Here is a 20,581-nt window from a genome sequence, read left to right as displayed (position 1 = left end):
GTGAATATTCGGTAGCTCGCCACGTGGGTCTAGGTATTTTGAAGTTTTGCAAATAACCCTGTACCACATGGTGGAATTATTGACGATTCATGGTCCGGTAAGGGACCCGTACCCTCGGAGTTTTCCGAAAGGTACGATCAAAATTCCGGGTGTTCGGCAGAGTCGACCCTACTGCTCCACCTAGCGGTCGGGCTTGCAGCCAATACCCGGCCCGCAACAAATTGGTGTCAGGAGCGGGTTTCAAACCCCTCCAGCTATGTAGAGAAATTTACAGGTCGGACCAGGGTGCAGGGAGCAAACCCCCCGTAACCCCAAATTAAGAGCATTATAAAATTTATTCCCAACACGCAACATGTCTAACCAAGACGGACTGAAACAGGTGGGTTTAGAGGTGGATGTAGCGTTAGACGAATGCATGGTCCAGGACACACCCCCATGCAGGAACTTTCCCTGCGACCAAGCTCAGAGTCCGTAAGGGGCGCAGGGGTGGCGTGTGACACCCCCCCCCCCGTCAAAGCTCCCCCCCCCCCGATTTCTGCCGGTTCTGCACACCATCATGGCGGATCGGCTCCGCCATTTGACATGAGGCGGATGTTGGAGGCGTTGATGCAGGAAATGAGAACGAATGCGCAGAGCGGATGCAAATATGCAAGAATTGAAAGGGGATATGGAGCGCATAATGGATGTGAGCGCGCAAAGTATAGAGCGCAAAATGGACGCAAATGCGCACAAAATAGATGAGATGAAGGGTGATATGCAAACGCAGCGAGGGGAAATGCAGACCGTGGGGTTAAGCCTGCAGGTGAGCATGAAGGGCATAATGGCGGCACCATGTGGCGGGGCGGCAGAACCAACACGGAGTGTGCAATGTGTCCGGCCCACGATGGAGAAGGGTAAGGTCGAGGGGACGAGTGACGTCATAATTGATGGGGAGACGTGTAAACTCGGACACGAGGGGGTGACGGAGAAATTAAAAGAGGTGACGGGGACGAAAAGCCAGAAATTAACAGAGACGGAGACGCAGAAATCAATGGAGGTGAATGAAACTAAAGACGAGCATACACAGGTAAGAGCTAAGAGGGGACAATGGGGTTGATGCTGGGGAGTGTTTCGTGACACGGGACGAGCAGCAGGATAGCCTCCTTCAGGAACGGAGGAGGAAAATATGCTCTCTCGAAGCAGATCGTGACGAGGTGAGTCCGATCGGGCCGAACGAGGTTGAGCGGATGAGTGCTCTGAACGGGTAGACGCGGAGCTTGGGGGGTATGGAAACCCCAGGATTGCTTGTGGTGACGCGAATCCCCGAAGTGAATGTCCCAGAGTGGGTGGTGGAGTGTGTGAGTGGTGCGAGTGTGTCAGAAGGTAGGTATAGTGTGTGTCATGGCATGCATGAGTAACATGGCGTGCATTGAAATGGACAGACCCATCCAGACGGGAGACGGGGATAGCGAGCCGAATGGGCCGCAAGTAAGTATTTTGGTAACCGCGCCGGTCTCGCGAGACGCCGCATACGAGGCCCGTTCGGCATTTCACGAACGGCCCTCGTGCGTGCGTCTTCATGAAGGGATTCCGGTGCAGGAAAGTCACGCGTTTCGAAAGAGGCCATCGCGTGGACGGTTAAAATGTAGGCGAGTGTTGGGTGAATTTGGAACACGCGGGTTCCCACGTGGGTGCATGTGCGGGGAATCACATGCTGCATGCTGCGTGTTCTGTTAGCGGAACGCGCGGAGCGGGTTCCCGGGACGATGCGCTCGTGCTAACCTGCATGGGAAACCGCGCAGGTTCTGTGCGCGAGTGACATCATCGGCCTGGACCTCGCGGCGCGAGCTCCAGGCGAATAACGCACGTTGTTCCACGTGGGGAATCGCGTGAAAGCGAGCGGTTGTTGCAATTGGCAGGGCCACGACAAGGCATCGATTATCGGCCATCGGAGGGGACGTTAGTATCGCCCAGAGGGACGAGCGAGCGAGTCGTCAGCCGCCACCTTGGCGGTGCAAAAAAAAAAAAAAAAAGCCTCGCTTCCAGTACACAGCCCGGTGTTTGGGCAAAGGAAGCACTAGTTAGCGGATGGGTTTAGTTTAGTTAGACCGGCCTCATGGGGGTAAGAGCTGTCTTCCATGGGACCCGTGGACTAGTTCGTGGGAATGTCAGGGTAGATTTAGAATGGGAAATGGATGTGGGAGACACGGACAGACATGGAATGTGTAGTTGGAACGTAGCTTAGCTACGTAGATTAAATGGAACGTGCATTAGTTTAAGGGATGACGAGGGAGCACGAGATAGGTAGGGGAATTTAGTGAGGAGAATGGCAGTATTGAGTGATTGAGAAATGGAAAAAGAGAAACATAATGAATGAATGTGGGTCAGCGGGCCCGCGTGTGTGAGTGGAGCGAATGTGGAATGCATGGTGCGAATGAATGAGTGGGGGGAGGAGTGAAACCCACCCAAGTGACCCCGGGGTCAGTGTAATGTTTGTTAGTGGGTTAGTCAAATTTACTAAAAGGAGGTCGTTTTGTTGTTGGTGTGGAAAGAAGGCTCGAAACCTGTTTTGTAGGGTGCAGGAGTCCATGGACCGGCTGGGAGCGTGGCTGTTGAAAGGTGAGTATTGATTAGAGGGCACCCCGCGCACCGGACTAGTCGGCCAGAGTAGGCCAAGGGTCCAAGGGACCGGGATAGTGTAGTGGGCACGGGCGACCTACGGAACGGGATCCGTAGCGCCAAAATGCCATGTGGGCATCGGAGGGGGGCAATGCCGGGAAGGGCAACCCCCCACGTTCATAGGGAGCAGGTCGGCTCGGAGACAGCCTCAGGGCCTGGGGGTGCCTTAGTTTGAGATTCGGCAGAGGGGGAATCCCTGCCAAGTGAGCCACGCTGCCCAGCCAGGAAATTGTGTGAGGGCACAAGTGAACATTTGAGGGCTAGGCCCAAATTTATAATGGACACCAACACAAGCGACGGGAATCATGGTTTCTAGAACCAAGAGTCTTAAAGTGACAGGCGTTTTTAAAAGCCCCGGGGTAGTTTAAAGTTAATAAATGCTACAATTGTTAGGGAATGTACCCCTTCGCACCATCCATCCCTTCGCTCTCTATAGGCTGCTGGACCCACCTGTGGAAACATTGCTAAACTATGTGGGAGGCCATTCTGAGGCTTTGTTGGGCCTCGAGACAGGACGCTCGCCTCTTCCTTATTCCCCTCAAAAAAAAAAAGGATTTTAGGAGTTGGGAGTAGGCGAGGTTGACAGGATAGGTTAGCTGGACACAGACAATAGGGGGTTAGGGAGACGGAATTTAAAAATAAAAAAGCGGCTAAATTTGGTTGTTTCATTGTTGCAAGTTAAGGGAGTGGGTATGGACAGAGACAGGCAAAGGCAATAGGTTAGGGGGGAGACAGTAGGGTAGGTCCGAGCCCGTTTTCGGAGCAGCCGGCACCACCGCACTCCCTCCACACAACCTCACGGAACGAGACCAGAGGCCGGCCAGCTTCACATGCTGGCCTATTTTTGTGCTGCAGTTCCTGGTCAGCATGGCTCTGCCTTGCCAGGCCTCATTTGCTTGCCTTGCAATGACCCCATGCCTGCCACCCCTATTTACATTGCCCCTGTGTCACCGTTCATCCATGTGCGCCAGGACCATCACTTCAGTGTGTTTTGCAAGGACTGCCCTGCAGGCAGATACACCATCCAGCATTTATTTTTGCATCTCCATCCATTTCCATGAGCCAGAGACTGCGTTGAGCAGCATGGCCACTTCTTCTTGCATAAAGGCCATTTCAAATGGCCTGTGGGACGGCGTATGGCCTGCCGTGTTAGGGTGAGTTGCCTCCAGCAGCTGGGGGTATGAAAGAAATAGAAAGAAGAAGGTTCACTGCAAGGAATACTCAAGGGGGACCTTTTGAGCGGGCCCTGAGGACGTCTGACCTTCCAGCTGCTGTGCACTCACCCACACAAAACTGTTAACTTTGCTGTGCCTTTTTCCCCACAGATCACAGGTCCTGGGCCATGGTAAGTGTAAATATTAGTTAAGGTAAAAATTGTAAATAAGTTTAACCCACCTGTGTGTTTGTCTTAGCACCGGCAATTTAGGTAAGTTGTCCGTGTGAGTCTGTTAGTTTAGTTACGCAGCGCATTTGGTTATTTATTTTTGGGACATGAATGAAAAAATGTCGCACTCAGAGATCCGAAGTTAAAATGTACTCGGGGAAAACTTGCACATGCTGGTCACACGCAAATTTGATGACTCGGGACGAGTCTGTAAAAAGGGGAGGGGTAGTGTTACAAATCTGGAAGCCATAAGCACTCAACATACAGGTCCGAAAGCTCAGTTATTTTGATAAGTAAATGTGGAGAGAGAGCTCCCTTTCCCTTAGTCCAGCAATCCTTGCAAAAAGCACTAACAAACACAGACAGACAGACAGACATCCGATGAATCATATTGATTAGATTAGGGCCATCTTGCTGTAGTGTGCTCATTCTTTCTATCGCTCATTTTTGCTGTAGTTTGCTGATTGTTTGTTCATTTTTATCTCACCTGGAACATAGTTCCAGAGAGATTATGGGATGGTGCATCATCCGTCCGTCCATAAATACTTGCAACTTCTTCTCTGAAACTACACATACGATTTAACACCGTGTATGTACCAAAGTTTGGTCATGACATTAAAAAAATTGGGCCCTCAGAGGTCTACTGTGGTCCCCTCCCCCCCCCCCCAAAAAATAGGTATTTGCTTTCTTCTCAGAAACGACACCGATTTTTATGAAACTCAAGCACAACCTTCATCAGCCGTGATGTACTAAAGTATGTTCACACCATTAAAAAGAAAAATAAAGAAATAAAAATTGGGGTCTATGGAGGGGTTGCCCCTCAAAATAGGTATTTGCTTTCTTCTCAGAAATGACACACAATTCTGATGAAACTTGACGACGACCTTCATTAAAAAAAACACAAAATCCAGAGGGATTTACTTTCTTCTCCATTACATATTTCTGGGTCATCCATGCCTCCCAGGTGGTTCCCTGGTTATCTTATCCAGCCACTACAAGGTGAGTGCCCAGGAGTATTGCCCCTATGTTTGCTGTTGGCCTCTTGTAGTTTGTTCAAAAGCATACATTATGATAAATAACGATAAAAATGTAAAATGGAAAGAGCTTGATTCATGATGCCTTGATATAGTTATAGTATAAGGCCTTGTTGGGCTCCCGCTCCCCCCCCCCACCCACCCAATAATTAATTATTTAATTAAATATATGAGCGTTCGACTTCAGACAATTATGACAAATAGAAATTAAACGCATGAATTAAAAATGAATGTTTAATCTATAGCCCCAACCGGGGATGTATGCCCCGGTTAGACTAGGTGTACCATATCCCTGTGTGTCGTAAGAGGCGACCAGGGTTGCGTCAGGAAGGGCATCCGGCGTAAAACCTATGCCAAATCATTATGCGGACAACAAAACGAATTTCCATACCGGATCGGTCGAGGCCCGGGTTACCAACGACCGCCACCGGTACCGGTGGTCAGCAGGGTACCAGTGGAAATTGTGCTACTGCTGGGCGAAGGAGGAGGAGACGGGGAAGGTGAGTCTGGAGGCAATGGGAGAGGGGGAAGGGTAGAAGTGTGGAGGTGAGAGTTGGAACTCTGAATGTTGGGACGATGACTGGCAAAGGGCGAGAGTTGGGTGATATGATGGAGAGAAGAAAGGTGGACATACTGTGTGTACAAGAGACCAAGTGGATGGGGAGTAAGGCGAGGAGCATTGGAGGTGGTTTCAAACTGTTCTACCATGGTGTGGCTGGGAGGAGAAATGGTGTCGGGGTAATCCTGAAGGAAGATTATGTCAAGAGGGTATTGGAGGTGAGGAGAGTGTCTGACCGAGTGATGAGTGTGAAGTTGGAAATTGAAGGGGTGATGATGAATGTCTTCAGTGCATATGCCCCACATATGGGGTGTGAGATGGAGTATAAAGAAGATTTCTGGAGTGAGTTAGATGAAGTGGTGGAGAGTGTATCCAAGGATGAAAGAGTGGTGATTGGAGCAGATTTCAATGGGCATGTTGGGGAAGGGAATACAGAGGATGAGGAGGTGATGGGTAGGTACGGTCTCAACAAGAGAAATGTGGAAGGTCAAATGGTGGTAGAGTTTGCAAAAAGAATGGAAATGGCAGTGGTAAATACATATTTCAAGAAAAAGGAGGAACACAGGGTGACGTACAAGAGTGGAGGAAAGTGCACACAGGTGGATTACATCTTAAGCAGGAGATGCAACCTGAAAGAGATTAGAGACTGCAAGGTGGTGGCAGGGGAGAGTGTAGCTCGACAGCATCGATTGGTGGTCTGTAAGATGATTTTGGAGGTGAGGTTGAGGAAGAGAGTGAGGGCTGAACCAAGGACCAGATGGTGGAAGCTGAAGGAGGAAGACTGTTGCGTGGAATTTAGGGAGGAGGCGAGACAGGTGTTGGATGGTGGTAAAGATGGATGGAATGATTGGGCAACTACAGCAGAAGTGGTGAGGGAGATAGCTTGGAAGGTACTTGGTGTGACATCTGGACAGAGGAAGGGAGATAAGCAGACTTGGTGGTGGAATGAGGAAGTACACAAAAGTATAAGGAAGAAGGGGTTGGCGAAAAAGAAGTGGGATAGTCAGAGAGATGAAGAAAGTAGGCAGGAGTACAAGGAGTGGCGGCGAAAGGCAAAGAGAGAGGTGGCAAAGGCTAAGAAAAAGGCATATGACAAGCTGTATGAGAAGTTGGATACAAAAGAAGGGGAAAAGGATTTATACTGATTGGCAAGACAGAGGGACCGAGCTGGGAAGGATGTGCTGCAGGTTAGGATAATAAAGGACATAAATGGGAATGTGCTAACTAGTGAGGAGAGTGTGTTGAGAATGTGGATGGAGTACTTTGAGGAGCTGATGAATGAAGAAAATGAGAAAGAGAGAAGGTTGGAAGAGGTGGAGATAGTGAATCAGGAAGTGGGGTGGATCAGCAAGGATGAAGTGAGGACTGCTATGAAGAGGATGAAAAGTGGAAGGCGGTTGGCCCAGATGACATACCAGTGGAGGCATGGAAGTGCTTAGGAGAGATGGCAGTGGGGTTGTTAACCAGATTGTTTAATAAAATCTTGGAAAGTGAGAGGATGCCGGAGGAGTGGAGATTAAGTGTACTGGTTCCGATTTTCAAGAACAAGGGTGATGTGCAGAGCTGTGGAAATTATAGAGGTATAAAGTTGTTAAGCCACACCATGAAGTTGTGGGAAAGAGTAGTGGAAGCTCGGTTGAGAAGAGAGGTGACAATTTGTGAGCAGCAATATGGGTTTATGCCAGGAAGGAGCACCACTGATGCGATGTTTGCTTTGGGAATGTTGATGGAGAAGTATAGGGAAGGCCAGAAGGAGTTACATTGTGTGTTTGTGGATTTAGAGAAAGCTTATGATAGGGTGCCAAGAGAGGAGTTGTGGCATTGTATGAGGAAGTCGGGAGTGGTGGAGAAGTATGTGAGGATCGTGCAGGATATGTATGAGGACAGTGTGACAGCGGTGAGGTGTGCGGTAGGAATGACGGACCGGTTTAAGGTAAAAGTGGGATTGCACCAAGGATCGACTCTGAGCCCTTTCCTGTTTGCAATGGTGATGGACAGGTTGACGGACGAGATCAGACTGGAGTCTCCATGGACTATGATGTTCGCGGATGACATCATGATCTGCAGGGAGAGTAGGGAGCAGGCTGAGGCGAGCCTTGAGAGGTGGAGGTACGCACTGGAGAGAAGGGGAATGATAGTCACTCGGAGTAAGACGGAGTACATGTGCGTAAATGAGAGGGAGGGTGGTGGTATGGTGCGGTTGCAAGGAGTTGAGGTGGGGAAGGTGGATGGGTTTAAATACTTGGGATCAACTGTCCAAAGTAATGGAGAGTGTGGGAGAGAAGTGAAAAAAAGAGTGCAGGCAGGATGGAGTGGGTGGAGAAGAGTTGCAGGAGTGATTTGTGACAGAAGGGTAGCTGCAAGAGTTAAGGGGAAAGTATATAAGATGGTAGTGAGACCAGCTATGTTGTATGGTTTGGAGGCAGTGGCGCTGACAAAAAGACAGGAAGCGGAGCTGGAGGTGGCAGAGTTAAAGATGCTGCGATTCTCGTTGGGAGTGACGAGGATGGACAGGATAAGGAATGAGTATACAAGAGGGACTGCGCAGGTAGGACGGTTTGGAGACAAAGTGAGAGAGGCGAGATTGAGATGGTTTGGACATGTGCACAGGAGGGAAGCGGAGTATATCGGGAGAAGGATGCTGAAGATGGAGCCGCCAGGCAGGAGGAGAAGAGGAAGGCCAAATAAGAGGTTCATGGATGCGGTGAGGGCGGACATGCGGGTGGTTGGAGTGTCAATGGAAGATGTGGAGGATAGAGCGAAATGGAGATGGTTGATCCGCTGTGGCGACGCCTAACGGGAGCAGCCGAAAGAAGAAGAAGAAGAATCTATACCAATAAATGTCAATTTGTGTGTGTATGTGTCAGTGTGTCTCTGCCATAACTCCAACACCATGAAACCTAGCAGCCTAAAACTTAGCAAGCATATTAAGGGAACACCAATGAAGTGCACGAGTGAGAAATGTTTGTTTTAGTTAATTAAAACACCCCTTTTGAACATAATTAACGGTCTTATTTAAATATATACTTTATCAGGCGATTTTCGGCTTCCTCGCTCTATATGGTGTCTTTAGGTGTTTCCTAAGCCTGGTGTTGGCTTAATGGTTAGGGTGGCGGCTTGGGATCCTAGGGTCCTGAGTTCAAGCCCCGTTGGCTGCTGTATTAATATTCACCAGGAGGTTGACTCAGCCTGTCATCCTTCCGAGGTCGGCAAAATGAGTACCAGTGTACTGGTAAGGGAGACACTGCATCAGCAGCATTGGCGCGTCCCAACGAATGATGCAACCAGCAGCCACAGCCTGCACTCGATAGAGAGAGAGGTGTTTCCTGCGTTACCTTGCTTTTTGGCCTGCTCAACCATGCCTTGACTTGGAACAGGCCACAATGATTTCTTAACCATTATTTTTTTTTCTCATTTTCTTTTCTTTCTTACACTTTGCTCACTCATATCAACAAATGCCTGATCATTATGCCAACAAATCATTGGATACATTGTGATGCTTATAAACGCCAGGAGACGCCAGCGTTTGTGGCTAACAATGGATGGAGGTACTCAATGCCGGAGATGAAATCAGAGCCACATCCCTGGACATTTCGCATTCTTTTGACATAGTCTGGCACCCTGCTCTGCTCACCAAACTCTCTTCCTATGGTATCCAAGGCCATCTCCACTTATGGCTTGCAAGCTTCCTCTCCTGTCACAGCCAACGTGTGACCCGAAAATAGAGTTCTCTCATCCCCTCTTCCTGTCCAGGCTTGAGTTCCTCAAGGCAGTGTTCTGGGCCCTGTTCTTTTTCTGGTTTTCATCAATGATCTCTCTGACTCTCTGGAAAATCCTCTTTATCTCTTTGCTGATGACTCCACCCTCTGCAATACCATCTGTCATCTCTCAGACCGGCAAGCAGCAGCTTCTTCGCTCACTGCAGATCTGGATAAAATCACAAACTGGTCCAACACGTGGAACATGTCGTTCAATCCTGACAAATCGCGCACACTCACTATGTCTCTCTGAAAGGACCATTTGGAACCCCCCACCCCCACCTACTTTCTCAACAATCCTCTTGAAGAACTCCTTTCATTCAAGCTTCTGGGTCTAACTATGCGCCATGATCTTTCCTGGGAAAGCCACATTTCCGACATGGCATCCAAAGCCAGTCACCCGACTGGGCATCCTCTGTCATGCAAAGTCCTTCCTCGGCCCACCTGAGCTCCTGAGCACATTCAAAGCTTTCATCCGGAGCCTGATGGAGTACTGCTCTCCCCTCTGAGCTGGTGCTCCCGCCTCTCACCTTTCTCGGCTTCATGCTGTGGAAACCAAAGCATTTCGGATCATTGGTATCTCCCGCGATGAGGCTGTCTTTGGGCCTCTCACTCTCTCACCGTAGGCAGGTCGGTGGTCTTTTTGTCTTTTACCGTCTCCACTCTGGTCTCGCCCCCCCCCTGCTCTATCTATGATACATCCCCCCCCCCCAACATTTCCACAGGGCGCTCAAGATCCGCTAGCAGCCCCCTTCTGGTAAAACTACCAAAATCACGAATCACTGCTCACGTTCACTTTAATTCCTCTGTTTTTTCCCACCTTTGGAATAAACTCCCTCACTCTGTTCAATCCCATTCTTCCCTCCAGGCCTTCAAAACAGCTGTTCACCACCACCTCTTGTCTTCCCCCATCCAAAACCACGATCTTTTCTACCACCATTACTCCACCCCAAACCCACCTCCTTCAAATTTCCTGCCTTCTTTCCCAAAAGTTCCCTTTCATGTAAGGTCCTGAAAGTCCCTGTGGCGTCCATCTTATTTACTCCGTGTTTCCCGCAACATCCCTCTCCCTTCCACAGATCTCCTAATGTCTCTGTTCCCTCCTGTTTTGTTCTTCCCTCTTCCGCCCCTCTTGTCTCAAGCCCCCCGCCCCTTTGTTCTGCGTTGTGTGTTAGCTCTCATGCGAGCCTCGACAGTGTATACAAAAAGAAAAAAATCCGTGTCACATTCCTAAGCTCTCCAAATTTCATCTGAATCCGTCCACAACATTTTGAGATATCTTGTTCACAAGCAAACAAACAGACAGACAGGGGTGAAAACAACCTCCATCCGCTTTCGGTGGTGAAGGTAACAAGTGCAACCTTGTTGTGCTCACTGCAGGTGAGTGACATGAGAGCACAGTATGTACTTGCTTAAATCACGTTAGCATATCCCACTATTACATATGTTTACATGTGCAAGGCCTTAAACCACCATCCTGAAGTGAAGAAGCAGTGAAACTGAGAAGGACATTGTCATGATGTGAAACATTTGTTCTCATGTGTTAAAAAGCAATGACAGGATTCCATATCAAAACAGGAAAATTTACATTTCAATCATGTGAAAATATTAAACAGCAGTAAAACAATAATTTTACTTCCTATCCTGAATGAACTAGTTACCAAACGGTTTGTCGGAAGTCTCAGTTGTCTGCTCATCTTCCTTATTCTTCACCGAAAAATCTTTCGGTTGTGCTGGTGAAAGGGGGTAATTGTCGTCATAACCCAGAGATCCTCTGAGCAATGCGCATTCTGCTCCAGAGATCTCCGTCAGTGGTGGTTCAATCCCCTCGGGAGTGAGGAAGACAGAGTTCATCATTGTATCGGTGATACTTCCACTGTTCTTCAAGTCTTCACCATCATCATGCTTAGCAGCAACAAACTGTGTTTTTTCTTTGACAATTTCCATGACGTCACCCACAGTATGATATTGCAGCCATGCATCATCATCAACTTGATCATCATCTTCAATTTCTAAATCGACATGCTGAGCCATCTTCTCAGCTGTGGAAGGAGAAATGAAAGATTGGTTATCCTTAACCATTAACATAAGCAAGGCCTTAAATCTCAGTACCATACGTATTGAAATATAATTGATAAAACAAAAGTTCAGGCCTAAAGTTTTATCTAAAAGGTATCTGGGTAAATTAGATTATTTTGTGGTGTGTGATTGGAAAATGCTTCGTAACCTTCTTCACCATCAACAAATGCAACATGAGAAAGCGGTGTTGGAGTCGAGACCACTTGGTCAGAATCCGAGCTGTCCGATTCCGAGACCTGCGGTCCGAGTCTAGTAGTCCTGAGTCCTGTGCTGAAAGTGCATTATTCCCCTCCCCACACGCTGACTTTCCCTCCCCTCGCGCTACCTACCCCTCCCCACGCACTGCATCCCCCTCCCCACACGCTGACTTTCCTACCCCTCGCGCTGCCTCCCACTACACAAGCGCTGTTTCCCCCTCCCCACACGCTGCCTCCCCTCCGCACGCGCTGCCTCCCCCTCCCCACGTGCTGCCTCCCCCTCCCCACACGCTGACTTTCCTACCCCTCGCGCTTCCTCTCCCTACATAAGCGCAGTATCCCCCTCCCCAAACACTTCCTCCCCCTCCCCACGCGCTGCCTCCCCCTCCCCACACACTGACTTTCCCACCCATCACGCTGCTTCCCCCTCCCACGCGCTGCCTCCCCCTCCCCTCGTGCTGCCTCCCATTCCCCTCGCGCTGCCTCCCCTTCCCTACGCGCTACCTCCCCTTCCCCACGCGCTACCTCCCCTTCCCCTCGCGCTGCCTCCCCTCCGCATGCACTGCCTCCCCTCCCCTCCGCACGCACTGCCTCCCTCCCCTCGCGCTGCCTTCCCATCCCCTCATGCTTCCTCCCCCACCCCATGCGCTGCCTCCCCCTCCCCTCGCGCTGCCTCCCCCTCCCTCGTGCTGCCTCCCCCTCCCCTCGCGCTTCCTCCCCCTCCCCTCGCGCTGCCTCCCTCCCTTCGCGCTGCCTTCCCGTCCCCTCATGCTTGCTCACCCACCCCATGCGCTGCCTCCACCTCCCCTCGCGCTGCCTCCACCTCCCCTCGCGCTGCCTCCCCCTCCCCTCGCGCTGCCTCCCTCCCCCTCACCTCACGCTGTCTTCCCTTCCCCTCGCGCTGCTTCCCCCTCCGCACGCGCTGCCTCCCCCTCCCCATGCGCTTCCTCCCCTCCCCTCGTGCTTCCTCCCCCTCCCCTCGCGCTGCTTCCCCCTCCCCTCGTGCTTCCTCCCCCTCCCCTCGTGCTGCCTCCCCCTCCCCCCGTGCTGCCTTCCCTTCCCCATGCGCTGCCTCCCCTTCCCATCGCGATACCTCCCCTTCCCCTCGCGCTGCCTCCCCTCCCCACGCACTGCCTCCCCTCCCCCCGCGCTGCCTTCCCTTCCCGTCATGCTTCCTCCCCCTCCCCATGCGCTGCCTCCCCCTCCCTCGCGCTGCCTTCCCTTCCCCTTGCGCTGCCTCCCCCTCCCCTCGCGCTGCCTTCCCTTCCCCTTGAGCTGCCTCCCCATCCCCTTGCGCTGCTTCCCCCTCGCCAAGCGCTGCCTCCCCCTCCCCACGCGCTTCCTTTCACTCCCCTTGTGCTACCTCCACCTCCCCACGCGCTTCCTCCCGCTCCCCATGCGCTGCCTCCCCCTCCCCACACGCAGACTTTTCCTCCCCACACGCTACCTCCCTATCCCCACACGCTACCTCCCTCCCCATGCGCTGCCTCCCCCCTCGTGCTGCCTTCCCTTCCCCTCGCACTGCCTCTCCTTCCCCTGGCGCTGCCCCCTTCCCCTCGCGCTTCCTCCCCTTCCCCTCGCGCTTCCTCCCCCTCCCCACGCGCTGCCTCTCCGCCCCACACGCTGCCTTCCCCTGCCCACACGCTTGCTCCCCCTCCCCACGCGCTGCCTCCCCCTCCTCACGTGCTGCCTCCCCTCCCCACGCGCTGCCTCTCCGCCCCACACGCTGCCTTCCCCTGCCCACACGCTTGCTCCCCCTCCCCACGCGCTGCCTCCCCCTCCCCACGCGCTGCCTCCCCCTCCCCACGCGCTGCCTCCCCCTCCCCACGCGCTGCCTCCCCTCCCCACGTGCTACCTCCACCTCCCCACGTGGTTGCTCCCCCTCCCCACGCGCTGCCTCCCCCTCCCTACGCGCTTCCTCCCCTTCCCCACGCACTACCTCCCCCTCCCCATGCGCTGCCTCCCCCTCCCCACACGCAGACTTTTCCTCCCCACACGCTACCTCCCTATCCCCACACGCTACCTCCCCTCCCCACGCGCTGACTCTCCCTCCCCACGCGCTGCCTCCCCCTCCCCCCGTGCTTCCTCCCACTCCCCTTGTGCTGCCTCCCCCTCCCCTATGCTGCCTTCCCTTCCCCTCGAGCTGCCTTTCCATTCCTTCTCTCGCGCTGCCTTTCCATTCCTTCCCCTCATGCTGCATTTACATTCTTTCCCCTCGCGCTGCCTTTACATTCCTTCCCCTCGCGCTGCCGTTACATTCCTTCCCCTCATGCTGCCGTTACATTCTTTCCCCTCGCGCTGCCTTTACATTCCTTCCCCTCGCGCTGCCTTTACATTCCTTCCACTCGTGCTGCCTTACACAATTCGTCTCACGTTAAGAGATTCGAGAGCTTATCGTTGGTGTGAAAATTAAATACAGGCATGAACACTGGTGTGGTTTTTTTCAACAATTGAAGGAAAATGCCCATCTTCCCTTCTCCTTCACCCACGCTTACCTCCTCCCAAAGCCCGTCCACGGACCTCTCTGAGCAGTGCCTGGGCGTTGTTTAGTATGACCCGTTTGAACATACGCAATTTCATTCAATCCTGTACTAATGCCGGCACAAGGGCACCATTCCGCCCCCCACACCGCTTTCCCTCAAATCCCCCTATTAAACGCATGTCCAGAACACCCCCTTCCTCTCTCCCATCCTCTTTGCTCCCTCCCCCTCCCAGAGTGCATAACGACGTGTGGTGAGGCCTCACTCTCCACCCCCCCTTCCACCACTTCCTCAGTCGCTTCTCTCCCCCCCCCCTTCATTGCTCCCTCACTTCCTAGCTTCACTTTCCTCACTCCCTCATCCCTTACTCGCTCCCCCACGCCTCTTCGCTCCCCCACTCCTCCCGCCCACGGTCGTAATATAATCGTCAGCTAAGCAACGGGTTGTAAATTGTTTTTGTTTTTTTTGCAAACCATGTCGAGGCCCATGTGAGAGCTAATACACAGAAACACAAAACAAGGCAGGGAGACAGAAGCCTGGTGTTGGCTTAGTGGTTGGGGTGGTGGCTTGGGATCCTAGGATCCTGAGTTCAAGCCTGGTTTGCCACTGAATTAATACACCAGGGGGTTGACTCAGCCAGTCATCCTTCCGAGGTCGACGAAATGAGTAACAGAGTATAATGCAAGAGGGGCACTGCATCAGTGACACAGTCGCGCTTCCAAGAAATGATAGCTACCCCGGCAGCAAAGCTGCCATACAGAAGAAAAAGAAGAAGGTAGGGAGACAAAAATGTGCAGGAAAGGGAAGCACAAAATATTGGGGAACAGAGACGATAGATCTGTGGAATGAAGAGGGTTGGGGCGGGGTACACAGGGTAAACAAGATGGTACTACAGGGACTTTCAGGAAGGAAAACAGGGAATTTGAAGGAGGTGGGTTTGGGGTGGATTAACAGGGGTAGAAAAGATCATGCTATTGGATGGGGGAGGACATGAGACGGTGGTGAACAGCTGTTTTGAAGACCTGGAGGGAGAAGTGGGATTGAAGAGAGTGTGGGAGTTTGTTCCACAGAAGGAGAAAAAAAAGAGGAATGAAAGAGTGAAGGAGAGAATGGATTCTTGATTTTGGTAGTTTCAACAGAATGGGGTTGCTGGCGGACCTTGAGCGTTCACAGACGGAGTAGGGGGGAGGCGAGGCCGGAGAGAAGATGGTAGAAGACAGAAAGTCTACCGACCCACCTGCTGTGAGTGTGAGAGACCCAAAGAAAACTCAGCTTCATCGCGGGAGATACCAATGATCCTAAAAGCCTTGGTTTCCACAGCGTGAAGTCGAGCCAGGTGCAAGGCAGGAGCACCATCCCAGAGGGGAAAGCAGTACTCCATCAGACTGTGGAAGAAAGCTTTGAAAGTGGTTAGAGGCTCAGGTGTGCCAAGGAAGGACTTTGCACGACGTTGGATGCCCATTCAGCGACTGGCTTTGGAGGCCAGCTTGGAGATGCGGCTTTCCCAGGAAACATCGTGGCAGATAGTGAGGCCCAAAAGCTTGAATGAAAGGAGTTCTTCAAAGGGATTGTTGAGAAAGTAAATTGGGGGGGGGGGGGGGTTCAAATGGTCCTTGCGGAGAAATATACTGAGGGTGTCAGGTCAGGTCAGGTATGGGAGCACGACCTCTGTGACCCAACAACCGTGGGACTTTTCTTCCCGATACCATAAATGGCACCCCTCGTTATTTAAACATGGACAAATGTGTCCAAGAGCCGCGTTATAAAGGTTTTGTCTTCACCAGAAGAAGAACAAGAAGAAGAACAAGAACAAGAACAACGCGGAGCTCTCTTAGAGCCAGCGTTCGCAACGCAACGCGGCTAAAAATGTATTTCGAAGATATTTTCATGGCTCTTTTGCAAATTTATTATGATGTATCATGTAAAAGATTAGAGTACGATATGGAAAGGATGGTCCAAACGACCATTTTACTTTTATACTTCGACTGCACACTAAAAGTTTTACTGTCCAGTAAATTTTGCCAGACTCGTGCCGGAATCAGGCCAAGTTCGAGTCCTTGGCACTCTCAGTCCTAAAGAGTCCAGTCCAAGTCAAAGTCCCCCCTAAAAATAGAACTCAAGTCCAACATCACTGTTACAAAGCACTCTGAAATATTTTCAGGCAGTTAATCTATCCCTGCTTGCAAAATAAAACCTTTATTCTATAGTTTGATAAAATTAATCAAAACCTCTGGTAACCCTGAAAAGGATGCTTCTGGCAAAGCCATCAAATTCAATATGACCCTTGAATAATATATATTGTTACGAATCTGGAACCCATTGCACACAACAGCCAGAGTCCTTATAGATCAGTTATATCGGTAAGTATGTGTTTCTAGTTAGGGTCCCGTCCCTTGTTTAATGGGTAATTAAGTATACGTGCGCTGCAAAGTTGTTTTATAGTCAGGTATTCAAGTCCTTAGATCCGACAAACCAACCACCCTGCCACTGAACTAGCGTGTTCCCATTCACGGCTCCTCCACTGAACTAGCGCGTTCCCATTCACGGCTCCTCCACTGAACTAGCGCTTTACCAGGCTCTCCTTGCTGTCCAATCAGGAGCGAACAGCGCGTCGACACACCTGATCTCTGTCCAACCAAGCGCGCACAGTGTCCGACACCGAGGCTCCGCCCCGCTCAGGGAGTGGATAAAAGACCAGGCTCCCTTTGGAGGCTTGTTCTGGTTCAGGTTCGAGTTCGTGTTCATGTTTGTGTTGGCGTCGGAGCCTGGTTGTGTGTCGGAGCCTGAGGAGAATCATTTGCTTCGCCTGCCTCGCCGCTTCCTCGCTTGTTTTTGCCGATCGTGCTGGTGTCTTCCGCTCCACTCCTGGTGCCTTCATCCTTGATGCCACGTGAAAGCTGTGGGTTTGAGTCCTGCCACTGAGCCAGATCGTCAAAGACCACACGAGGCGGACAGGTCCAAGCACAGGCTCTGGTCTCCAGCTCACCTTTCCTCGAGCTGGAAGCCTTCAATAAAGATCTGACGCGGTCCGTTTCTTTTGGGTGTGTGTCTGAGTGTGGGCCCGTCTTTTGAGTAAAAACGCATAAGTGCCTTGTACATACCTGCCTGATATTCGGATAACTCTGCCCTTACGTGCTTCCCGCCCCGATTATTATTGTAATAAATTTCCCTATTGTTGAATGTCCCAGCTCGTTCCCTGTCATTTATTGTATTGGCTTAGCATGGTGCGTGTTGAGGAATAGCGAGGCAGTAAATTGTTCATTTGGACCGACGGGCCTTGGTAACCATCCGCTCGGGTTGCACACGGTTCGAGCACGGTAACGGCTCGTCCCGCTCGAGGTCTGTCGAGGATGTGACTTCCCCGGTAGCTTTGCCGCATGGGTAATTAGGTATATTGAAGTTTGGCAATTAACCCTACCCCACGCGGTCGAATTATTGGCGATTCATGGTCCTGTAAAAGACCTGTGCCTTTCGGACTTATCCGAGGGTCACGATCTAAATTCCGGTGTGTTCGGTGGAGCCGACTCTACTGCTCCCTCTAGCGGTCATGCTCGCCACCGATACTCCGCCCCACAAAAATATACAACAAGGGAGGCAAACATAAAAACATTTAAATACCAATCTGAAATGTCAATATGGTTCACATGCTTAAAACCTAATTCAACAATAAATTTCTCTGTGTCGTGATAAATGCAGGCATCACTCACATGTCTTTACCATACCTGTATAATAATGGCACAATGATTATTTACATTTTCTTCGATAAGTGGAGCGTTGACTGATATGAAAATATTGCACAATTCGCCAATGGATATGTGCTTTGTATGTTCTTCCCTTATTGTAACCCATAATTAAATCAGGATTTGATCCTTGTTATCCTCATGCTTTTTGAAAAAAACGGGTTTGTACAATTGTCTGTCCGTTCGTCTGTCCGTTCGTCCGTCCATCCGTCATGTTATCGCCTCCTGAACGATTGTGCAGAGATTCACAAAACTTGGTAGTTATGATCACCACATAGCAAGAAGGTGGAAGAGCAGCATATTTTTTGGCCTCACCCCTGAGGGCAGGCTCAAAAGGTCAAAGACCAAAAATGCAATTATGGGCACATTTTAAAATGAAACTTTGTCTATGCAATCAACATTGGGTGACACATGAAATATGGAAAGATTTTTTTTGGATTTTAGCCCGGTTCATGCCCCAGATGCCTGATGTGGGCTTCATGGTTAGGGTGGTGGGCTTGGGATCCTCGGGTCCTGAGTTCAAATCCTGCTCGGCTGTTGAATTAATACCAGGTGGGGTTGACTTTGCCTGTCACCCTTCTGAGGTTGGCAAAATGAGTACTAGCTTGCTGGGATGATTGAGCCATTTGGGTATCCTGTGTCAAGAGTGGTGACCTGTCCAGGATTGTGCGCAATAGCCCAGGAGACTGCTTCAGCAGCACCAAGCTCTGTACAGAGTATGGTCCTAATGGATGGACGGATGCCCCAGGGGTGGGAACTTCAGGTCATGGGGGGTGAAAATGGTGGGGGGGAGGGGGGAATTTTTAACTTAAAATTTGATATTGGGTTAATCTTGGTGGAATCTTATCCTTTCACCTTTGCTTTAGGTGGGAAGCATGGGGATTTGAGATGGTGCACCATTGACTTCGCTCTCATTTTTTTGTCATTCATGAAATAATCTGACATTTTTGTGTACTGTACTGTTACTTCTATATTTACTGCTGTTGCATACCATGGCTGATGGCCGGGATTTGATATCAAGGAATTTGTGGATAGGAATGATCTGTCAGTCCAAGATGTAGAACTGTTACGCAAAGTAGATTTATGGGCTGTAGCCAATCATATTGGGGCTCGAGTGAAATTTTGCACGAGACAGTTTGAGATCGTCTCCGTTATTGTCAATCACATGGGTTTAGAACCGCTGGTGGAGAAAATAAGAAGTGATGCAGTAAAATTAGTCAGAATAGAATCGGAAGAAAGAGCCCAGATTAAAGTTAGAAGACAAAGAAAAGGACCGAAAGTTTGAGTTACAGGAATTAGAACTGCAAATTTACTTGCAACGAGAGGCTGACCTGTTTCCGATAGTTCTGTTAGTGGTCTGGATTTTGACATAGCCGACATCAGGCGTGTTCCCAAGTTTAGCGAGGATGAAGTGGAGGTATTTTTCCTGTCTTTTGAGAAGATAGCACGACACCTTCAGTGGCCAGATACTGGACCCTGCTACTACAAAGTGTTTGTAGGTAGAGCGCAGGAAGTGTATTCATCTCTATCAGGAAAAAAGTCCGGGGAGTACGAGACAGTGAAAATGGCTGTGTTATAAGCATATAAGATCGTGCCTGAAGCATCCAGACACAAGTTCCAAACTTTTAAAAGACTGACTGGGCAGATATTTGTTGAATTTGGAAGAGACAAAGAAATCATTTTTGATCAGTGGTATAATTCTCTGCAAGTGGAAAAGAACTATGGTAAGTAATCTAAGGGAGGTTATTTTGATGGAAGAATTTAAGAACAGTCTACCCTTATCTTGAGGACACACCTTGATGATCATAAAGCTGGTGAGTTAAAAAGAACTGCAATTAGTGCAGATGATTTTGAGCTTACTCACAAGAAAAATGTTAATGTTCTTTCTAGATTCGGGACTACATGGTATGACAAGGTTTTTCATAAAGACCAGTTGAAGGAGGAGTTAGAAGACATTAAGGGTCCTTCGGTGGAGACATCTTCGGTGAGAAAGTTTGATTGGTCGGACAAGGCTTCTAGCATCTGCCAGGAGTAAAGCTCCAACGTATTATTACTGTAACCAGCGGTGACCATCTGAAGCCAAATTGTTGGAAATTGCAAATCCTGTACTTGAGAAGCAGGGAAACTCTGTTAGACTGATTGCGTTGGAAAAACCAAAGTTGTCTCCTTAGATGATCACGCCGTGTCAGTTAAGGCTGGAGATAATGTTGATATTGCAAGCTCTGAACTAGACAGTTATAAAACCTTTGTAGCAAAGGGTGAAGTGTCATGTGATGATGACATCAAGTCCATAGTTGCTCTGAGGGATACTGGGGCAGCCCAATCTTTGATGTTCTATCATTGACTTTGAGTAGTTCAGTCAATGTGAGTTGGCTAATCCATCGCATTTAAGGTAGTTATGTTCCATTTCCTTACATAGGGTGAACTTGAAGTCTGATCTGGTCACAGGTCCAGTGACAGTCAGGATAGTGCCAACTCTCCCAATGGGGGGTGTACAAGGCTGAGTACAAGGTTTGTGCTGCCCCTGTGCTTTCAATACATCCCGAAGTTCAGCCAGAAACTGAGGACTTGCAAGATTAGTTCCAGGTATTTCCCCTGCTTGTGTAGTAGTGAGATCCCAGACACAGGAAGGAAAGTAGACTGATGAGGAGTCAGAATTTTTTTTCAAATTCTGGTCTTTGGTTGTTGGAGA

The 20,581-nt window shown here is 50.2% G+C and overlaps 1 protein-coding gene across 6 annotated transcripts in view; it reads right to left on the bottom strand.

Moving 5' to 3' along the window:
• Positions 1 to 20,581, bottom strand: part of TEX14 (testis expressed 14, intercellular bridge forming factor) — a 188,561-nt gene that overhangs the window by 11,358 nt on the left and 156,622 nt on the right. For all 6 annotated transcript variants that reach the window (XM_085876591.1, XM_085876593.1, XM_085876592.1 and 3 more), the window contains one exon: positions 11,055 to 11,435. In XM_085876591.1, the coding sequence (XP_085732717.1) occupies positions 11,055 to 11,435 (381 nt within the window). The remainder of the gene's footprint in view (positions 1 to 11,054; positions 11,436 to 20,581) is intronic.

The sequence above is a fragment of the Eptatretus burgeri genome, chromosome 4 (genome assembly GCF_056783735.1).
Source record: "Eptatretus burgeri isolate ZD-2024b chromosome 4, Ebu_testis_v1, whole genome shotgun sequence".
In the NCBI taxonomy this organism is placed as follows: domain Eukaryota; kingdom Metazoa; phylum Chordata; class Myxini; order Myxiniformes; family Myxinidae; genus Eptatretus; species Eptatretus burgeri.
Note: the sequence above shows the minus strand (reverse complement) of the source record. Positions and strands in the feature narration are given on the sequence as shown.